The following is a 21,869-nucleotide window of genomic DNA, read 5'->3' on the forward strand; positions in this document are numbered from 1 at the left end:
TTATATACAGTATGTACTAGTGTTTATACTTTATAGTCGTATATACGTGTTTTTGTTTGTCTCTTTTTTCATCGTTATCTCTATACTTCCTCCGTCTCTTCTTATTCTTTATATTTGGTGTTTCTTTTTGTTCTTTATATTTGGTGTTCCTTTTTGTTCTTTACGTTTGGTATTACGCATGTGATTTAAAAACTAATTAATGTGCATTGAGATTCATCTATTTTTTCTATTTTAATTTTATTTATAATGTTTTACTTTTATCAAAAAAACTAACATTGGGAAAATGGAAAAGATTTAATGAAAAGTGCGAGAGATCGATTAAATGCCTAATGAATTTAATTGGTTAAAATAATCTTTGGACACAATTTTTTTTAATAGAATATTAAGGCATTTATGTGTTAATATAAAATGAAATATAAAGAACAAAACGGGACACCGAAATGAAGTACGTAAAGAACAAAAAGAGACGGAGGGAGTACTGTTAAAAGGGTGATGATAAAGGTCGCAGGTTGCGACAATATCTAATTATCGCAATCCTACTTGTCGGATCCTAAATGGTACATACGGGCGCCACGTAGGTCATGCGTCATCAAAATATTTTTACTATCAATTCAATATTTTTATTATGAAAATATGATACACAAGAAGGAAACACATATTTCCTATACTATCATAAAATAATAAATATTTTTTTAGAAAAAAAATTATATTAATTAATTTGTAAATTAGAATATTAAGATTTTCCTACCTTTTATGTAACATGTATAATAGCTTATATAAGTTAAATATTTTAGTTTTCAATTTCAATCATGACACATAAGCATAACATATCATCATTAATGACACGACTTAAAAAGTATAAGAAATTAATATTTTAAAATTACGCATGAATTTAAGAAGAACCATTAACTAGTTAAAGATTATCTTAATCTCCTTAATGGGACAATTAAAAAAGAATGGGTAGAGTAGTACAAGATCCTTGCTTCATGCGGTAAAGTTTTTCTATCCAATTTTTTTGTCAACTCTTGGACAGTTGGACGCTTATAATGAACGTAGCTTACTTCCCCTTTCTTTCTTTTTTTTTCTTTTTTTTTAACTCGGTACATTTTACTACCTCCATTCTTGAAAGTTCTTTACGTCTTGAAATATGTGTTCAAAGTATGAAACTTTGACCATAAATTCACACTATTATATACATCAAAATGTTATGATGTAAGATTTTGTTAGATTGATCTCGGTATGTATTTTCAGAATATCAACTTTTTATAATTTTTTAACATATGAAATTTGATATATTAGTAGTTAAATATTGCATTTGAGTCTGTGCAAATAGTAAGCGTAAAGAACATTAAAGAGCGGAGATAGTATGTAGGAGTATATAGGAAATTTTGTATATATAAACGGTTGTATCATGATTATGGTATAATCAAGATTATTTGGGAAGTATTTGCCAATTTTGGTTGAATCTTGTACATAGAACATTCTCGTAGTATGTATAACTAGTCTTATATGCACGCAATGCGTGCGAGATAATAAAAGAAAAAATTAAAATTGTGTTATTACAATTAATCACCACAAATAATAAGCAGCTACAATGAAAGTTTAATAAGACTAAATTGGATCAATATATCATCAAAAGCTACTTGATTAATAATAGGTCTTCTCTGACATTAAGTGTTTATAATCATCAAACATGAAATAAAGAAAATTGGAAATTGGAAGGAGTAACCTATACAACATTTTTAGTTTCTACAACCTCCTCCTGCAACTGCTGCTGGCCTCCATGAACACCGATTTTGGGGTTCTCTTGAAACTTAAGCTCCCAATTTTGAAGAACATCAAGCTCAGATTCACTAAGACCATCAGTGTTGGCAGTAAGATCCTGAGGATCAAAAGACATGAGGGCCAAAGCTCGAGTAGCATCCCTCCCATCAAACATAGCATAAGACCCGCCAGGCCCGTAAAATATCCTACCCCTTGAAACATCATATATATTACCCTTCATTGCCATCAATAGAGGCTTCTTCGGGTCTGGCCCGTCGTATTCCCTGAGTTGCTCCTCCGTCAGCTGACCCAGCTCCACCGCCTCCCTCCTCATATCCTCCTCGAATATTTCCTTCATCTTTTCAACTGCCTTGTAATCATTCACCGCCACAAACATGCTGCTAACTATCTTGTAACTTATTATAGTCAAAACCACGATGATCATGAACCACATTGGTGATATATATAAATTATAAGCAGCTACAATGAAAACATTATATGTCCTACAAAATCACTAAGACATGATGCTTATTGTACAATCGTAAGCTTTAGTGAGTGTAAGTTCTGGTGAACCAAAATCATCTTTTGTCCCAAAATCTAGCGTCTGTTCATGTTGGTAATGTCAACCCAAGAAGTGCAAAACTTCATATTCAGATGAATTTCACTGTAAAGCCTTTCGAGATCTTCAGGTCTTTGCAGAAAATCTGTAAGCTTAACTTTTTTTTTTGAAGGTAATCTGTTAGCTTAACTTGATTCCAAGCCACTTCAATTCTTTCATATTCATCAAATCCTCCCTGCAATAATCCAGACAAATGAAAACATTCTAAATAGAAAACTACCTTATAAAAATTAAGCTCAAATCAAAATATGCAAATTAAGAATTTTGTTTGCTCAAATTCTTGAGAAATGAGAATTTTGAGAAATAACCAATTCAGGGTATCTCAAAAATACGCGTTGAGTCTGTACATTCCGGCAGATCTTTCTTTATTAACATAACTCTCTCTCGTGGGAATGTGAAAATGGCTATGAATAACGGGAAAAAACCCCAAAAAACATATATGAAGAACAAAAACCTTGCCTGCAGTCTGCAGATTGCACAAAACAACACAGCACAGGTTAGTAGTTCATCTTTTAAAATAACATCCTGTGATGGAGCACAAATCTAGTCAATAATGTGCTAAGAACTACTAACTTGTGATGGAGCACAGGCCTAGTCAATTCAGGGTATCGCAAAAATCAGTTGTCAATTATTTCTCACTAATAATGGAGCAGTTATAGCCTTTGATGCACACTAATCTTACAATGCGAGTTATAGCCTGTGATGCACACTAATCTTATATGGTGCCTGATCTCATTAGTGAGCAGTTACAGCCTGTGATGCACACTAATCTTACAATGAGAAATAATTGTCAACTGATTTTTGAAAGCTACAGTGAGAACTTCTCCTTTTTTAGTGCACATTATGTCACCGAAACCCCATTGTTCATGGCTCATTTCTTTTCTCTTAAACAATCTTACAATGCAACATTTGGAGCTCTACTCCAGCTCAAGATCGAGCTAGAAGAACAATCTTGGTCTATGTCCAAACTCGATTCGAGAAATACAGTTAAATAACTGCCTAATTTTTTTACTCTTCTCACATCAATAATCAAATCAAACCATAAAATAAATAATAATAATAAAAAAAAAAAAAAAAAAAACTCTATTCTCAAGCAAGAATAAAAATTTAACACAACACCAACTCGTCAAATTCAGCCTAAAAACCATTTCTATAAATCAATCATCATAAATAAAAATTCAACCCTAATCCACTCACAATAGTAATTCAAATAAATACAAACAAAAAGGTCTATAGACAAATGCTCAGACAAATTCACCACAAAATACACAAATTAAACCGAAAAAACAACATATAATCACAAAATGCAGGTGAATAATGATACGAAACATACCTGGAAAACAATACTCAATAGACCACAAAAAAAATGGAAGAAAATTTAAAAAAAATGTAAGAGAGAGAGAAAACAAAAGGAAATCCTAGGGTTTTTCAGATCAAAAATTCGATGCCAAAAGCATGGATTTTCATTTTATTTACTCATTTCAGTTTCAGTATCTTGCAAATTATGTACCCAACCACAGACAGAAAGAAGAGTAAATTGCGGTATTACCGTGGCAGAAAATATATAATTAGACTTCAGAACAAACTTGAGATAGTCAAAAATCAAAATACCTATTCTCAATTTCTATAATTTGCTGATAAAATCACACCAAAAAACGCAAGATTGATTTCAAAATGAACTAGGACATAAAACCCACGCCTTGTTCTTCAGATAAAATTGAAGCAAACCCAGAAAATTCCCAGATCAAAAATCAAATAAAGATCGATTTTTTTTACAGATCATAGGAAACCCTAAGAAATTGATGGACGACAACGACGGAAAATCCCAAAAATCATCCCTCAAAACCATAAATGAATTCAGAAACAAATTAGTTTTCCTTTAACTTAATTATCAATAATTAAACAATAAAATAATAATTAAGAGGTAAATATACCTTATGATCGAAAGATAGAGGAATTACGACGCCTTTACGGCAAAGGACGGCGTGTGAATCGCCGCAATTAGATACGATGATTTTGGGTTACAACAGAGACAACGGCGGTGGATCACGGCCACGATGTCACACTGAGGTGTTTGCAACTCACAATGATAGCTCGTTGACTTCGTAGGGCGGTGTTGTTCTTCGATCTCTCTCCTACCTCGTTGTCCGTCAACTTAAAGCTCTGAGACATTATCTTCTTTCACCGTTGTCCGTTGTTGTCCTTTGCCGGATGCATGAGATAAGAAGGCCTCCGTTGTCGTCGATTTTCTCCGGGGGTTTAGGGAAGTATGAGAGAGAGAAAGTGGCGAAGTTGAGAAAGTGAAGCAGGTTTGGCGTAGGGTTTGAGAATTTGGCGAAGGATTTGAGGGTATTTTTGTCTTTTACTCTAGGGACACGAAAAGTGTGATTACCAAATTAACCTCAGTTGTTCCTTTATATATAATTCCTCCGTCTTTTAATACTCGCAACGTTTGTTAGTTTCACGCATGCCAATGCACAACTTTGATCATTTATATCCTAAATTCTCTTTATGCAAAAATTATAAAAAGTTGATATTTTTAAAATACACATTGAGACGAATATAACAAGATCCCACATGACTATGTTTTATTTTATATAAAAAGTACTAAGAATAGTCAAAGTAGATTATATGAATAGTGGCAAAAGTCCAAACGTTGTGAGTATTAAAAGACGGAGGAAGTAGTATATATACTCCATTTGTCTCTTTTTGCTCTTTACATTTGGTATTTTGCACGCGTTTTAACGATTAAAGTGCATTGAAATATCTATTTTTTTTATTTAAATGACAAATTATGTTTATTTATAATGTTTTCATTTTTATCAAAATTATGATATTGAGAAAATGAGAAAAATTTAATGTACAAATGAAAATTTGTGAGAGATTAAATGACCCAATGAATTTAATTGGTTAAAATAATAATTGGACACAAATTTTGATAGAATATAAAAACATTTTTGTGCTAATATAAAAGGAAATGTAAAACAAACATTTTGGAACACCAAAAAATGAAAACGCAAACAACAAAAAGAAACGGAGGGAATATAATTTTAAAATTATGAGACGTAATTAGGGGGAGCTAAGGAAATGATAAAAATAAAAGTCCACATTAGACAGATGAAAGAAATCAAGGAAGTCACATAAATGTTAGATTTACGTGTAAAAATTAACAATAAGATTAGAAGGGGGTGGGTGAGTTTGGCTTGGTGGGTAGCTAGACAAAGTATGGGAAATGAGGAGATGAGATTTGATGCATTTATGATCAAGATTTGATGCGAAGCTTCATACAAACCTCACACCATTTCAAATTCAACCGTAAGATTTGATGTGTTCTGTGTTTAGAATTTTCTATTCGTCGGTCATATTTTTTTTTCTAAACACTACCAAGAACTTAATGGTACTCGTACAATAATAATTGCATTCATAATAAAGAGGAGAAAGTAACAATACAACGACTTTAAATTTTGTATTAGTCTACGGAGTACTAATGTACTATTCATACAATGGTGATATCGTAACTCGTAAGTAATACATATTCCATATAATGTTAACGAATGAAGATGATAACAATTTTCCGAACATTATATTTTAACTAACTTATTAGTTAGTACTTAGTACATTTAATAGGTGACCAATAGTTTCGAATAGAGTGAGAACAATTTGACTCCTCTTTTGTATATACGTACAGTAACAAAGATATAATTCATAACGCAATTGCAACTCAATCCGACAAATTTGGCATTTTACACACTCCACAATGCAAACTAGTACTGGTTATTGTGATTTGTGAGTGGAGCTGATTGGGCAAAGGTATATGGGCCTCTTTGGATGTTTGGAAATTTCCATATTTGGCCCAGATATTTGCGGGATAATATGTCTAATTATTAATATGTAGATAGGTATTGCCTTATGCACGCATCTATGCGTGCATATTAGATGAAATGACCGCGTTCTTAGGTTCTGGATAAAGGACGTCACACGCGTTGTACATTTTAGCCACAAGTATAAAAAAGACCACTTGACGTCATTACAAGCGAAGCTCTCCATTTTCTCTCTCGTCAACCTATCGCCATTTTCTCTCTCATCAACCTATCACCATTTTCTCTCTCATCAAACCGCTCACTCTCTCAAATCAAACAACCGGTTTTGCTCCTATAAAACCTTCAATTGCAGTTCAAAATCGTAATTCAGTGAAATCCTACAAACTCGAGAAGATTTCGAAACTCTAGAAATGGATGTGCGTGAAGAATTGAACCTCAATAGAAGCAAACCTGCATTCAGAAGAGGAGCAAATTAAGCAGAAGTAAGTATAATCTCAACATTTTTGTTTATAATGTACATAATTTTTTCGCATTTACTAGAAATAATTTGGTAATTTAATTTTTTGGCAGTAAAACGAAGAGTCAAGTGGATCGAGTGCGACTAGTGCTATATTGTGAGTGAATTTAAATGTTCAAATGGTCTTTTGCGTAATTTAGAAGTAGTTTGGTAGAAAATTGGTCATGTTCATATTTTATAAGAAGATGTCCATTATCCGTTACTAAGAGTTCTGAAGTGTCACTGTCTAAAAATGGTCATGTTTCAATTGTTTGAGTAAACATGTACATATTTTATAACCAGATGTTCATTATCCGTTACTTAGAGATCTGAAGTGCGTTGTCTAAACTTGTTGTAGTGAACGAGTGCGTGTGTTCTTGATTTTGTGTGAATTTAAATGTCAAAATCGTTTTACTTGATCATGTTCAAATTGTTGAAATATATTATTGATCATGTTCAATATATTATTAAAATTATTTTTAGTGGTTTTGTACATAATTGATCATATTCAAATTTGAATTGATCATGTTCAAATTGTAAAACTACATGTTCGAATTTGAATTGCTGATGAAATAATTTTTTAATTTAATTTCTTATGTAGAAATCTGAAACTGTTGAATTCAGTGGATCCAGTGAGAGCGGGTGCATTAGCTTCTGAAACATGAGTGAATTTTAATGTTCAAATCTATATGGTAGTTGTTCATTGCAAAAAGCTAACAGTTATTTTGCAGCCTCTGGATCGAAGAAGAAGAAGAGATTCAATTAGCGGTGCTAATGGAAAAAAAGAGAAAGGGACGAGAAGCTACAACAGCTTTCAAAGTGGTGGATCCAAATCTTCTGAAAGACATAAATGCATCATATGATAAAGATGCAGACAATGATGAGTAAGTTAATGTTTATGTTTAGTTTTATAATTACAGTGTTCATATTATCAAATCAAACGTTCAAATGGTAAAATATGTGAAAACTTACTTACTTTAGGGAGGTACCTCCAGAGAAGATGACATTTATATTAAAATGTGGCCTTAAAGGGGTAGAAGTTGTCCCTATAAATGTTCATAGCGAAAGGTATAGGAGCCGTAACTATAGAAAATAGAGCATATATTATTGTAAAATGTTCTTGATATATCTATAATTATTTATTTACACAAAATATTCAGTCTGTACTAATTACTACTCAAACCCTAGGAACCCTCAACCAAAGAAGTTGAAATATAAATTCACATGGGGCGGGAAAAGTAGTAAAGAGGCTGAAAAAGCTATTGTTTCGGCTGAAAAAGTTAATGCTCCGGCTCAAACGACTATTACTCAAGAAGAAGATGTTACAAGTGAAAGGTATCAAAATTATTCTGCTACACTAATACTGATTGTTCAAAATCATAGAATCATGCTAAAAATATAATTTTTGCAGGCAAGACAATGACGACGGTATGCATGTTGCTAGGAAATCAATTCTGGGAAATGTAATAAAGCATGATAAAACTAAAAAGACGTTATATCGTAATCATCACAAGATAATGTTGACTCCTGGAAGGTAATATTTGGGTAACTTGATATTGTTATTGTTGTTGGTATTGTATTTTTCGATTGGTGTTGTTGTATTCTAGTTTGTTGTGGTGTTCAGTTTCTTAAGAATCATGGCCAACTTCTTAAGTCTCATGTTCAATATATAAATAATCATATTCACTTGTGTGTTATTCAGTTTCTCAAGTCTTATATTCAACTTTTGTGTGTTGTTCAATTTCTTAAGTTTCATGTTTAACTTATAAAAAACCATGTTCAGCTTTTGTGTGCTGCGGGAAGGAAAATGTTAGCTCATAAAAAATAGCATCAATAATAAGAAAGCTTAAACTAGAGAAAAAAAAAACTGATTTAGAAATGGAAGAGAAGGTATTGAGAGAAGCTGCAAGAAGAAGAAGAAGAAGAAGAAGCTAAAAGGAAAAGAAAAGAAGAAGCCGAAAGGAAGAGAAAAGAGGAAGACGAGAGGAAGCTGAGAGGAAGAAAGCAGATAGACAAAAAAAGGAGGCATCAATAGCCACAAAAGAGGATGCAAAAGGAAGCAGGAAGAAAGAAGGCTGAAAAGGAGGCTGCAAAAAAGAAAGCGGAAATAAAGAATGCTAAAAAGGTGGCTGAAAAGGCGGCTGCAAAGAAGGAGTTGGAAAAAGGAAAGACAACTTTTGAGGAAAATTTGAAGAAGGCTGCAAAAGAAAAAGCAATTGAATTTGCTAGGAAAATGAAAAGAAAGCATGTTGCTAAAAAGGGGGAAAAGGAGATGAATTTCTCCTTCAAAAAGAGAACGGCTTGAAGTCTAACAGGCTTTGTCTTCTCTAGAAGATATGGAAGCCAGTCATGACAATGAGATGGAGGAAGCTGAGAATTAGACCCCATCTTAAGATGATGAAGAAAGAGAGGAGAACGTCAACATCACACAATTTTCAGAGTACGTATATTCTGAATATATATTTTTTGGGATTTGGTGTAAAAACCTAATGTCTTCCTTATCTTCTTTTCACTCAAGCATAGGTTTATTGGAGAATTTCTTGGCTATGTATGGTCGATTGGTGTTTCTTAATAACATTCGGTTCAGGTCAATTTGTTTCAACATGCCTGAATTCAATGGTTTGGTGGATAGTTGGCTTTATCGCTGCAACAAAGTGCATTGCTTACGTTATGGGGTCAATCGACCTTACTCAATAAGGGGAAGCTCCACACTCCTGCCGTCGGCTTGATTTATCCAACGAAGCAGCATTTTTCCTAGACTTTGGGCTTTATTCCGCCTGTATGCTAGGCTCGCGTATGACAATTAGACGAGAGTTTTCCAAGATCCTTGTTTATACATAATGAGATTTTGCATCTAATTGAGCATCGCATGTCTGCTTTTGTAGCGGTTTCGTGGCTAACATCTGATATGCAGAAGCTTCTTTGGGGTTTGGATTTTGTGCAGGTGCAAAACTTGGCTACTCGTGCTAGTTGTCGAGAGCTTATACGCTCCCAGTTGAGCATCGTCTGTATCGTGTGTACGTTCCTATAGCAGTTTCATAGCTCCATCATCAAGAGCTTTTCTCCTTTGAACAATCTAATATGCTCGTGATCGTCGTCAAGAGCTCTTCTCCTCTGAACAATCTAATATGTTATCCACAACAACCCAAGAGCTGATAGACTTGCTGTCTCAAAGCACGATGTCTCCATTGTAAAACTACTACTGAGTGGCGATATCCTTCATCTAGCAAGACTAGGTCATTATCATCAAAATATGCAGCCAAGGCTAGTACACATAAAATTCAAGACTGCCTTGATGCAACCGTACTCAGAACATAAAAAGCACATTGCAGGTCATGGTCTCTCAATATAATCGTGCGTAGCTGCAAAATAAGAAATCCATACCTCTTGCTCTAACAAGAATAATCTACATCAATAAATCCAATTGCTACTTACTGCCCCCCATCAATAAAGCCAATACTTCAACATCAAAAAATGAAATATGAAGGCAATAATCAAATTCGACACCACACAATGTCGCCTCCTACTTACTGCCCTCCTCCCCCCATCAATATATCAAAAAGAAACAACAAAGGGGAAATTCTTTACAAGTGTTTTATTTGCTTTACAATAAAGATAAAGAGCCCTTATTAAAGAAGTTTTAGATTTGGCTATCATATTCTTCCACATAAATGGTCCAATGATTTTTACCTGAAATTTAACAAAAAAAGTTCCAGTAACGTTCACCTATGAGAAAATTTGAGAAGCACCACAAGTTGTCTGTTCTTCACCGGAGGATTCATGTTGAAGCATGTCTTGAACATTATCATACAAAGCAATGCCTACACCATTAAAAAAAATTATACTCAATCGCCAATAACCAGGAAAAACAAGTTCAAAAACAAGTCCACACACACCCTAGTTAACATCAACAACCATATTATTGAACCCCCATTCGTCAGAGCATTCTGCTCAATGACTTGATAAGCAGCTTCAAATTTCGTCTAGTGGCTTCATCCCCAGTGAACCCCAAAATGTCAGAGCTGATACTCTGCAATAAAGTCAAACAAGGAAGTTTATACCAAAAGTGCTTTTACTTAAATAACAAAAATGATAAAGGACGATTCCTGCTGCGTACAGCATACCTCGATATTCTTCAAAGTAAATATTAGGGTGTAAATTGATTTCTGTATCAATTCAGTGTTCTCTGGGGTCATAATAGAGGAGTGCACCCTTCTGCAGTACATTAAGCTCCGTTAGCAGTTACTCCAAATAACAATGCATCAAACCAGTATCAAAAGGTAATTTGTTTCACAATAAGCAAATTCTAAAACAATTACTCATCAAGGAAAAGAAAATAAAAAGGAAAAAACTAATAGCATATCAATGATATAGATATATTATTATTTAGATAAAACTGATAGCTTATACTCCCTCGGTTCTTGAATGTTAGACTCTTTTGGAATATAAGACAATCCAACAAAAGTACAATTGTCACATGAATTTTAATAGAATGTAATTCATGTGGGTAAGAGAGAGAAATAATTTAGGGGTTTAATGGAGATAAAAGGTTACTTGAGAGTAAACAAGTGGATTTTTTGGATATTTATAGGGGTATAAATGGGATGAATGTTAGACAAATAAGGAAATATTCCAAAAAGAACTAATATAAAAGAACAACTCAATAAGGAAAGGGTACTATTATTTAGATAAAAATGATAGCATATCAATAACGATATACGTATACTATTATTTAGATAAAACTGATAGCATATCAATAATGATATACATATACTATTATTTGAATAAACCCTCTTGTTCGGAAGACAGTAATAAGGCTTTTTTTATTACCATTTTCCAAACATTCATACATAAGTTACTCTAGCTATCCAATACCACTACTGATGAGGTGAAGATCCATATTTACTAGAAATCATCCGACTAAGCCCAACATTTGGAACTTAAATCAAGCAATAATCCATCATACCCTCCGTTACCCCGATTCATCACTTTACTTCAAATACCCGTGTCGGATCCTCGAAACTCGGACATGGGTACGGACACTTCATTTTGGACCAAAGTCGTGCAATATTTTCACAAAAAAGTTGTGATCGGACACTTAGACACGTACATGTGTCCGATATGGCGATATGGTATCCGAGTCCGGGTAACATAGCATCCACCATTTCTTTATCACCCTATAAATTTTGAATTGAAAAGTTTCGAGACCCATATTTAAGTTTCACTTCAAATACAAAAATTTAAACAAGTATAAACACATTAAAAATAGAAAAGTTGATCTTGATTTTTTAGTAAAGGGGGTGTATTGGTTGCAAAATTAAAGCACCAAAAATCAAATTTAAAAATAAAATTGGAATCCCGGTTGACCCACTGATCCTTAAAATTAACTTTTACATATTACTCCCTCCGTTCCTAAATACGTGTCCAGTTCCCATTTATGGCGTTCCCTTTTATGTGTCCACTTTCCGTTTTTGGACCCATTTATGGCGTTCCCTTTTATGTGTCCACTTTCCGTTTTTGGACATACACCTTTCCCACTTTTCTATACACTTTTCCCACTTTTCCATACACTTTTCCCACTTTTCTATACATCATTATTACCTTTTCTTACACATTATACATTTTTTCCACTTTTCAATCACCACCTCCACTTTTATTTATACTTTATCAATAAACAATTATCTACTTTTTCCTTTCCCAAAAAAAAAACATTCTCAATCATTACCTCTTACACACAATTCAGTTTTATTAAATCCCGCGTAAATGTCAAAGTGAACACGTATTTAGGAACAGATGGAGTATAATACTTAAGTATTATAATAACACCAAAAGTATTTAGGGTATTCATGTAACGATAACAAGTATAGCCTAGCAACGCAAACAATGCAAATGAGCCGAGCCTTTCCGAGTTTAACTATTTAATATTGTCTCGAGTACCACCGAGATTTGTAATCGTTTATTTAGAGCTTTGTTCCCTAAGTATTAGGCTTTCGCGAGCTCGGCTTCAGCTCGTTCGTTTGCATCGCACTTGTCTATCTTGTTTGGTCAATATTTTATTGTCATATACATGAACCAGCCTTTTTAGATTAAGAATTTCGGTACGAGTTTTTCAGGATGATATTGGATCATAATTGTTGGGTTTAGTTGTTTAGGACCAAACATTATTATTAATATATATAAGATTTATTATTAATACAAAAAAAAATCAAAGGTTTAGACTTATGAGTATAAGGTTCAGAGTTTAATGCTTAATGACAGTTATGGTAGACAATACTTTGTAATTTAAATGTTACCATTACAAATTTTAAAAGTGAAACTGTAGGTTATTCTAATACTAGTTCTACTTTTAATACGTTACCTGACACATGGACACATTTAATACTCCCTAAATAATCTAGTATAGATTTTGGACAAATTTTCTTTGATAAAGGTAGTAAGAATGAAACACTTACTATTACCTTCGTCAATTGGTTTGTTACTTATCATGCAATATTTGTTAAATTATATTCCATGAAAGGGAGTTCTTGAATTACACAAGATGGGTTTTAAAAATCTAATTTAAAATTTGATAATGTTGGTTTTATTGACTTGCTAACTTAAATGAACATAATTACAAGACTCTTTGCAAAAGCTTAACTTGGACGCTAACTAAAACGTCCCCCTTGTCTATCTGCCTAAGAAAATGTACTATTGTTTGTGTCAATAATGACCACGTGTACCACCCCCCCATATTCCACTTTATAATAACTCCTTTTTCACTCCACTTCCATTTCTCTCACTATTTTCTCACTCCTCTTCCAGTTAAAAACCAAAAAATGGTTGGTCGGAACTCCGCCTTGATTTCCTCCACGGTGGGTGTAATTGCCCCGCCCAACCACCACCACCCACAACTAATTAACCAAAACTTCAGCCTAGGGTTAGGGTTCGACCTGAACTTCCCGCCCACAATGGTTGTTCCGTCCCCGTTCAACAATCAATTGACTGACCCAACCAACATGCATGTGGCCGATCAAGAGTCTGTAAAACTCCTACCATTGTTTCAAGGCGGTTCGAGTGATTTGCCACCGCTTCCGGCACCCTTACCACCAGAAGTATATGAATACCCTAAATACCCTAAAGACACCAAGGGCATTGACCAAGACTCCAAGTCCAAACCATGGAACGGCACTGAAACAGAGCAGAGACATAAAAAACTAGAGACTTGTCTTCGATCCAGCCTTTGGCATACTCTTATCATCCAGCAAGGTAAGATAGTATTGTCTTAACAAAAGATGCTTCAAATCACCAAGAACGTGTAAGGGTCTTATACAGCCTCTCCAACAGTTAAAAAAAAATAGTTCAAAGATTTTATGATCTGGTTCCCATTACAGAAAAGTAGTCCTATGAGCAGTGATACCGTATTCTATTTGCTTGTCCGATGAAGTCTGCAGTAGCAATTTTAACACCTCACATTGGTAAAAGCAGATTTAGGTAAAAGGAAATGGAAATTCAATGGGACCAAAAGTTGGGAGGCATTTATGTTAAATTCACAGCGATCATCAAGGGATAACTTTTGTTATTGGTTGTGAAGGGATAGAACCAAAAAAGGGAGAGTAAAATGGAGAGAAAACTCAAGTATAGTGGTGAATGAATGATAAGGTCGAAAAGACTTAGCTGCTTAGCTCATTGTCTTTTTAATCTGAGTTAATGAAATGTTACATTTATGTTGAGAATGTTTTTTCACAAGCTTACTGAAATACTTTCCGGATGATGCTTTCTGATGATGCGATACTTATTGGGTATGCAATATAGAAAGAGAAAAGGAAAATGATCAGGTTTCTAACTTGAATTAAATACAGTACCAGAATCTCTAGTTTTCTACGGGAACCGGGAGGGGGGAGGAGGGGGTGGTCAAGCAGCATATATCACAAGAATTTTATAGCCTTCAACCTTGCATTTGGGTAGTTGCAAGGTGTTGCTGTCTAACTGTAGGACTTCGAAAGATTTAGCACTGAATGACAGCTCTTAGGAGAAAACAGTACATTGATTAAGAAAGGATATATTGTAAAATAACAAATCAATAAACTGCATTACATCTACTCCTTCCGTCCCTTTGTTTACTTCCTAAATTGAATGTCTCAGTGATAGAGCAAATTTTTGAACATTTATTTTAACCAATGTATAGAAAATATATCAAGGTTATTTTCAGTGTATTCTTCTGAATAACTTTTCATAATGTTTATTAGTTTGTAATTTAAGATATTAATAGCAAAAATGAGCATTCTAAAAAAAAAAAAATTAATGTGAACATACTAAATCAAAAGGGCTTAGTGGATTGGAAGGAGCATAACAAACTATAAACAATAAGAAAACAGAAATGTGAAAAACAATATTTCTTATACATAGTCATTTTGGCAGAGGCAATGGTATCACTTAGCTAGATTGCAGTAAAGACATGCAGGAAAAAATAAATGAAAGTGCTTACCTCAAATCTTCAGTTGCCTGTGTAAGGCTTTTTGTCAAACTTTCAATTTCCTTCAGCAAACCAGTGTCACGGACCTCCGACAACAAAGGTTGTATATCTTCAGACATGGCTTTAATCTATATAATCACTACACAGTGGACACGAGTTACCATAAAGGTATTCATTGACTGTTATTCTTAATTATAGAGCTAGTTGGTAATGTTACATGGTAAAATGTTTTATACATAATATAAAGATCAGTCTGCTATTTAAAATCCAGGAACACCAAAATTATAATAAAGATCAAGTCATTAAAATACAAGTGATGAATGAAATCAGGTAGTCGAAGTTGTTAAATTTAAACCTATGACAGTGCATCGGGACTAGATACTTAGGATGTGCCAACTTGAAGATAATGCCAAATTCATACTCCCAACGTCTCATTTTACTTGCCCCATTTGATTGTTTTAATATATAAATCCCAATCCAAAATTTTGCAGAAACGGACATGGTTAAAAACGTATCTTGACTAGTTCTGGAGACATGGCTATCATATAAAGTGTCAGAGAAATTCTCACCCCATATTATTTTAATATACAAAAATGAGAAGAAAAAAAAAGAGGAGGGCACTAAGTTAACCTAACTTGTTAGTTTTTTAGAGCTTTTTTATACAAGTAACATCCGATAAGACTCATTTATTCATTGATGATATTTATCTTCATCTTGGATAAAGAAAACATAACTTCTTTATTCTTTTTTTTATCTTCTTCTCATATCACGAAACTTGATTTAGATTCCTTTTCCGACACGAGTGTCGACACTTCCTTGGACACCTTTAGAGTGTCATGTCATGTCAACACCCGACAGCGGTCAACCAAGGTGTTGAAGTAACATAGCTAATCACGGGCTAACTCAAAGGTGTATAAAAACTTCAATCTAACTTAGTAAATGTCTTTATGTTTGTTCACAAGGACAGTAACCCTGGAAGTCTGAATATCAGATTTTAATACCCCAAACAAACTTGACATCCTCACGCAAAGCTTAGTATACTAGTCACTGACAGTACATTACATTACTTAAATGCCTTGAACAAAGCTTCCACGTAATGTAGGATAGGAATCATAGCATGGTCAAACATACACATGTTTCAGCAACATCATCGCAAAAGAACCTCTTTTAAGCTTAATTCTATAATTCCAAAAAGGTTGTTTCCCTTGGATCTTTAATTTGCAAGACAGCTTCTAAAATATGTATGTTAAAAAAAGCAAGAGTATTAGCGGCAACTGAAGAACATGCAATAACAACAACAACAAAGCCTTAGTCCCAAAATGATTTGGGGTCGGCTAACATGAATCGTCGTAGGGAATCGTCTCACCAATCAAACCAGAAAGGAGCAGGAAGTAAAAAGAAAAACACGAGGAAGAGAAGGTGGAATTAATGAAAGTAAGATAAGAGCAAAATGACTAGTACGCAGACTCCTACAAGAAGAAAAAGGTTCCCTGTAGCACAGAAGCTACAGAAAAACGGGATAACTCATCAAAAGGCTTAATGAGAGAAGAGTAGTAGCGGGGCTATCATTGACAAGTGTTTATATCTTACGTCACAGAAACATTTGAAAAGGATTTTGCTTAAAAAAAACAAAGAAACATCCGACCTGCATGTATTTATTTCTTGCCTAACCCATTAAATATGAAGACACGGAACATGATTTGAAAGAGAGACAGAATACAACATCCACATGACGGGAAGTCCTATTAAAGAACGCTAACACAAAAATATTGAGTATCAATTGCGCTGGAAATCACTTAAACCTAGGTGATATGAGTATATGACTCTTAGTATAGCAATTCAGATTATTAACTGTTTGATGTGGAGGAATGTGAACAAGTGATAAATGTAACCGGATAGTACTAAAAATTCTTGGTTTTGATGGCACACAAATCTCTTATGTTTGGTTTAATTCCTAAACCCTAGATAGCAAAGCTCATCCAAAGAATAATAATTCTCACAAAACAACTCTCAACCTTTCTCCATAATTTTGTGACTTTTAAATAAGCTAAAACTCATGTCAAAAAGAATTCCACAATTAGTAAAACACACAGCAAAAGAAGCCTACAACAATTTGGAATCAAACTCTTGACCCTAAACGAATTTAAACCTAATTAGAATTGGAAAATAAATCCTAAATCAATTAGGAATTGAAAAGAAAATCCTACCTTACTTTGGAACTAGAAAATTGAAAACAAATCCTCAACACACTAGGGATTGAAAATCACAAAACATAAATCTTAACCAAGTTAGGAATAGAAATTGAATATTCTTGACATAACCACAAGCTAAAAACCACGAAAAACGCAATTAAACGAGTTCCAAAAACATGACACACAAACACTAATCCTAGAAGAACCACGTTGTTGCACGCATGAGAAGAACCGCTCTGTCCCACAAAGACTCCCACTAGAAGTTCGCCAGTAATCTTTCTATACATGAGAAGTATTTATATCTCGACATAGCTGCCTCCTATAATATAGGTTGTTTGAGATAGGGAAGATCAAATAGGTTTTTCTAATTATCCCTCTTGCTAAATTTATAAGTCATTTATAAAGGAAGTGTCATTGATAATTCGCATGTTTGGCAATTCCCTCAATCCTACGGATGTAAGGAAATGAATATTCTGAAAAGTGTCCTCCAGTAGTAACACTCCATAAGCTAGCTGCCTATGTTGCTTTCCACAGCTGTTACTCTGTGGGAGGGACTTCTGAGGATTTAATTAGCAGATGTACAGCATGGATGGCCGATAATATTGCCTTGTTTGAAAATGAAGGGGAAACATCCCAATCAGTCCTACCTAATATTTCTAATCTACCCGCGTGCCATGTATTAACAAAGGCTAATTATAATACAAGTGGTAAGTTTTGGCTAATTCAACAAATTAGTAAGTAAATTGCATATCGTACCAAATCAAATGCTGGCATATTTAGGTAACTCTGACCACGATCCCCCGTTGACACACACTTACAATACTTGCCTTCCAAACTACTGTGCCCACAGTAATAGACTATAAAGAAGGAGAAATTTTTGAAGACTTTTCTTTATGGTCTAATTAAACAACATTCAGCTAACCGGATATGCTAATATGATCCTTACCAATCCTGCATTAGTGATATAGTAATATTCAGCTAAAGCCCTGAGAAGTGCAACTCTAATAATGATATGTGAATAAAGAATAGCAACTAATATAGGCTATCTTAAAAGCAGGAAATCAGACCTTTGTTAACAATGGCCTTGCTTCTTCAATGACGACTGCAACTCTCTGTGCCAATGAATATGTATTAGCAACACCAATCTCTTCCACTTCTCGTCCAATACGTGTAAATATTCCCACAAGTGCGTCTAAGCTCACTCCCTGTAATCCCTTAATCTTTTGCCTGTCACAAACAATAAGGCCTTCCTTATCACATTCAGGGTCAAGAGGCCCAATAGACGGTGTCGGAATTGGGTCTCGGGGAGTTATGTCAATCATAGTTTCCATGAGGAGACCAGACTGGTTAACTTCAACAGTAGCATTACGCGGGATAATGATTTTATCATCATCTACCTACAAGCAGAGACAACACTGCAAATCAGCAAAATGGTTTATGGGCAACTTGGAAATTGGGTTAAGGTTCCAAAAGACAACTGCAAATCAGCAAAACTGAGTATTGTCTGTAGCAAGAGAGAAACATGGGATGACAAATACTAACCTCAACGACAGCTTCAATGCTTTTCAAAGAAGGATTAACGCGGATGACATTGCCAACATTGACCCCTCTAATCCTGACAGGTGTTCCAGCACAAATGCCACAAGCCTGAGGGAACTCAAATACTGCCATATACTTCCTAAACCTACTGCGAATCTGGAAAGCCTTAAGCCAAGCCAAACTCAGAACAAATAGAACTGTACCCGAAACAAGAAATAACCCAACACCGCCTTCCCAAATGCTCCTCCTGCCAAAACCAAAGTCACTTAAAGGACGTAGCGTTTGCTTCCAGATACTACGAGGAATATCCAGAATACCTGACAATGACAATGCAGATTTTGAGGGTAATTGATTATGTTCTGTGTTAGATGATGACATAGCCTTAACACAGGCCGTTCGCTTCTTGCATCTAGAAGGAAGACACGGCACAGAACTGCTAGAACAACGCCGGATATGGATTAATGAACATGTTAAACCACCTGAAGCTGTCAAACCTTGCCCAACCATATTGTTCACCCTGAAATGTCTCTTACAGATATTAGAAAAAACACTTACTGCTAAATTTATAAGCTACAACGCCAAAAAATCACGACCCCAAACGTCCTGGAACGGGGAAACCTGGAAACTCGTTTCGGAAAAATACAGACGTATTTGAAACTGAAATCATCCCGGAAACGAACGGGAAAACAGATTTCAGTCTAATATTCACATTTCCCAGGCAAACTTGCTAATTGTATCAAAGTTTTTTCCGCCAGAAAACTGAAATTAGGGTTTGCGCCGGGATCTAATAAGCATTCACGAAGAAGAAGATAGCAGACAGTTATTCTGTATTTCACACTTGCATAGCCTACATACGAAACCGTGCTACAAATTTGGGCCGGGCCCAAATAGACAAATGGAAATTATATCACTAACGCCCTAATTCACCTTATTTCAGATTTTATTACTTATTTCAGATTTAATCAGATTAGAAAAATAAATTCAGATCAAATCAGATCAAATTATTATTATTATTATTATTGGTATATATTTATATCATTGTTTATTGCGATTGTTGCTTTAATAAAAAAAGAATGTTGTTGTCGGTGCAATTAAAATCTATTACTTAAGGCATAAAAAACATTAACAAAAACATTCAAATTATATTCATCATGACCAAATTAAAACCATTAAGTCCAGATCAGAAACGATATGATCAAATCATGTTCATATCAAAATTGGTTTTTACAGATCATAACCATTATTATCCAAACTAGAAACGGTATCATCACATAATTCCAGATCATAACTGATCTGTACAGATCATAACTGATCTGTATAGATCATGTTTAGATCTGCAAAGATCCTTACAAATCATGTTCGGTCCTTACAGAACCAATATGTTCAGAACATAACCGATTTGTACAGATCATGTCCAGATTAGAATTGATATGTCTAGATTAGGAATGGTCTAGATATCGACTCTGTACAGATTATGTTCATATTAGAATTGATATGTCTAGATTAGGAATGGTCTAGATATCGAATCTGTACAGATTATGTTCAGATCAGATCAAAATCTGCAGATATCGTGTTCATGTCATAATTGATTTGTACTTATCATGTCCAGACCAGAACGGGTCTGTAAAGATCATGACCAGATTAGAACTGCTCTGTACAGATCATGTCCAAAACAGAATTGATCTGTACAAATCATGTCTAGATCAGAATTGATCTGTATAGATCATGTCCACATCAGAATTGATTTTAAAAGATCATATCCAGATCAGAACCGATCTGACTAGATCAGAACCGGTCTGTATAGATCAGAACCGATATGTCCATATCATAATCGATCTGTACAGATCAGAACCGATATGTACAGATCAGAATCGATATGTACATATCTGAACCCATACATGTAAATCATAATCCATATATTCAGATCGATCTATCTAGATCATGCCAAAATTTGTACTAATTAATCAAGATCAAGTCCATATCAAAACCCATATGTCCAGATCATGTCCAAATTGGATCAATCTATTTTGAACAAAATCGATCTGTCCAGATCATGTCCAAATCAGAACTGATATGTCCAAATCATAGCCCTTCTATCTAGATCATGTCTAGGTCTACCTAATATAAGGAATAGTTAAATCATGAGCAAAGTCAAATAATAACAATATTATAAATTTGTGTAACATTTATTTTACACTAAAGTCGTTTAATATTAATAAATATAGATTTTTTTTAAAAAAAAACTTAAATCTGAAAAGTCAGATCAGTTCAGACCAGACCAGACCAGATCAGAAAAAATAAGTTCAGATCATATCAGATCAGCAAAAATAAGTTAAGAGCAGATCAGTTCAGATCAGATTAAATAAGACCAGACCAGATGAGGAGAAATAAGGTGAACTAAACGGGGCCTAAGGGTGTCTTTGGTTCAACAAATTTTGGAATCAGGTATGGCTTTGGAATCATCCAACATACTTGGTACTAGATTTTAGCACGTGGGATGCACAGATTCTATTAAATTGTTAAGTTAAAATAAAACTTATGTATATACTAACTGTTATATTTTATAAATTATATTATTTAGTTTTTTATTTTTGATTAAATTCATTTTAGATTATTTTTTTTAATTATTAGTGTTTGACTTCGGATGAAGTTGTATATGCGTAATATTAGTAATTACTTAATAAAAATATATACATGGCACATAATTATTTATCAACATCACACTCGACTTTTTTAATTCAAAAATAATTATGAGACCTTATTTTTCATTGACTGAACCATTAGATTTCCTACATGGCGCTCTAATATGTGATATATACATTAATAAAACTTTTAGTATACCCACACACGTATCGCGCATCAGGCTCAATAAAACAATAACACAAATTAAAATCTATCTATACCTATACTAAAAGAGAAGTTCCTCTCTCCTCCTATGTCCACATGTCGCTCCCAGAATTATTGTCCAAATATTTATTTAATTTTT

The 21,869-nt window shown here is 34.1% G+C and overlaps 3 protein-coding genes across 4 annotated transcripts; 1 reads left to right on the top strand and 2 right to left on the bottom strand.

The window, feature by feature from the left end:
• Nucleotides 1-1,627: 1,627 nt before the first annotated feature.
• LOC110802952 (membrane steroid-binding protein 1-like) lies at nt 1,628-4,712 on the bottom strand. Its single transcript, XM_022008411.2, has 2 exons — nt 4,318-4,712; nt 1,628-2,558 (listed from the first exon to the last, which is right to left on the bottom strand). The coding sequence occupies exon 2, from the start codon at nt 2,216-2,218 to the stop codon at nt 1,730-1,732; it is 489 nt and encodes a 162-aa protein (XP_021864103.1). The 5' UTR covers nt 2,219-2,558; nt 4,318-4,712; the 3' UTR covers nt 1,628-1,729.
• A 1,726-nt stretch (nt 4,713-6,438) lies between these two features.
• Nucleotides 6,439-10,204, top strand: LOC130468036 (uncharacterized). Its single transcript, XM_056837414.1, has 6 exons — nt 6,439-6,686; nt 6,775-6,818; nt 7,432-7,584; nt 7,889-8,035; nt 8,112-8,234; nt 8,484-10,204. Exons 3-6 carry the CDS (start codon nt 7,475-7,477, stop codon nt 8,512-8,514), a joined length of 411 nt encoding a protein of 136 aa, XP_056693392.1. The 5' UTR covers nt 6,439-6,686; nt 6,775-6,818; nt 7,432-7,474; the 3' UTR covers nt 8,515-10,204.
• On the bottom strand, nt 10,161-19,707 carry LOC110802927 (protein TRIGALACTOSYLDIACYLGLYCEROL 2, chloroplastic). Of its 2 annotated transcripts, none has more exons than XM_022008378.2 (6): nt 18,887-19,707; nt 18,412-18,741; nt 15,165-15,280; nt 10,825-10,915; nt 10,597-10,730; nt 10,161-10,521 (listed from the first exon to the last, which is right to left on the bottom strand). In XM_022008378.2, exons 1-5 carry the CDS (start codon nt 19,388-19,390, stop codon nt 10,638-10,640), a joined length of 1,134 nt encoding a protein of 377 aa, XP_021864070.1. In that variant the 5' UTR covers nt 19,391-19,707; the 3' UTR covers nt 10,161-10,521; nt 10,597-10,637. The 2 variants fall into 2 exon arrangements, with proteins under 2 accessions (XP_021864070.1, XP_021864071.1); XM_022008379.2 differs by having other exon boundaries at nt 10,616-10,730; nt 18,887-19,701.
• Nucleotides 19,708-21,869: the final 2,162 nt, after the last annotated feature.

This window comes from Spinacia oleracea, chromosome 2, assembly GCF_020520425.1.
Source record: "Spinacia oleracea cultivar Varoflay chromosome 2, BTI_SOV_V1, whole genome shotgun sequence".
Classification (NCBI taxonomy): Eukaryota; Viridiplantae; Streptophyta; class Magnoliopsida; order Caryophyllales; family Amaranthaceae; genus Spinacia; species Spinacia oleracea.

Excerpts from the sequence above, each read along its gene's own strand:
- LOC130468036 (XM_056837414.1), top strand. The coding sequence starts at position 7,475 with ATGGAAAAAAAGAGAAAGGGACGAGAAGCTACAACAGCTTTCAAAGTG. Across the intron at positions 8,036-8,111 it reads GAAGATGTTACAAGTGAAAG|GCAAGACAATGACGACGGTA; the intron begins GTATCAAAATTA and ends TAATTTTTGCAG. Across the intron at positions 8,235-8,483 it reads ATAATGTTGACTCCTGGAAG|CTTTTGTGTGCTGCGGGAAG; the intron begins GTAATATTTGGG and ends AACCATGTTCAG.
- LOC110802927 (XM_022008378.2), bottom strand. The coding sequence starts at position 19,390 with ATGGTTGGGCAAGGTTTGACAGCTTCAGGTGGTTTAACATGTTCATTA. Across the intron at positions 18,742-18,886 it reads GCATTGAAGCTGTCGTTGAG|GTAGATGATGATAAAATCAT; the intron begins GTTAGTATTTGT and ends CTCTGCTTGTAG. Across the intron at positions 10,916-15,164 it reads CAGGCAACTGAAGATTTGAG|AAGGGTGCACTCCTCTATTA; the intron begins GTAAGCACTTTC and ends AATGTACTGCAG.
- LOC110802952 (XM_022008411.2), bottom strand. The coding sequence starts at position 2,218 with ATGTGGTTCATGATCATCGTGGTTTTGACTATAATAAGTTACAAGATA.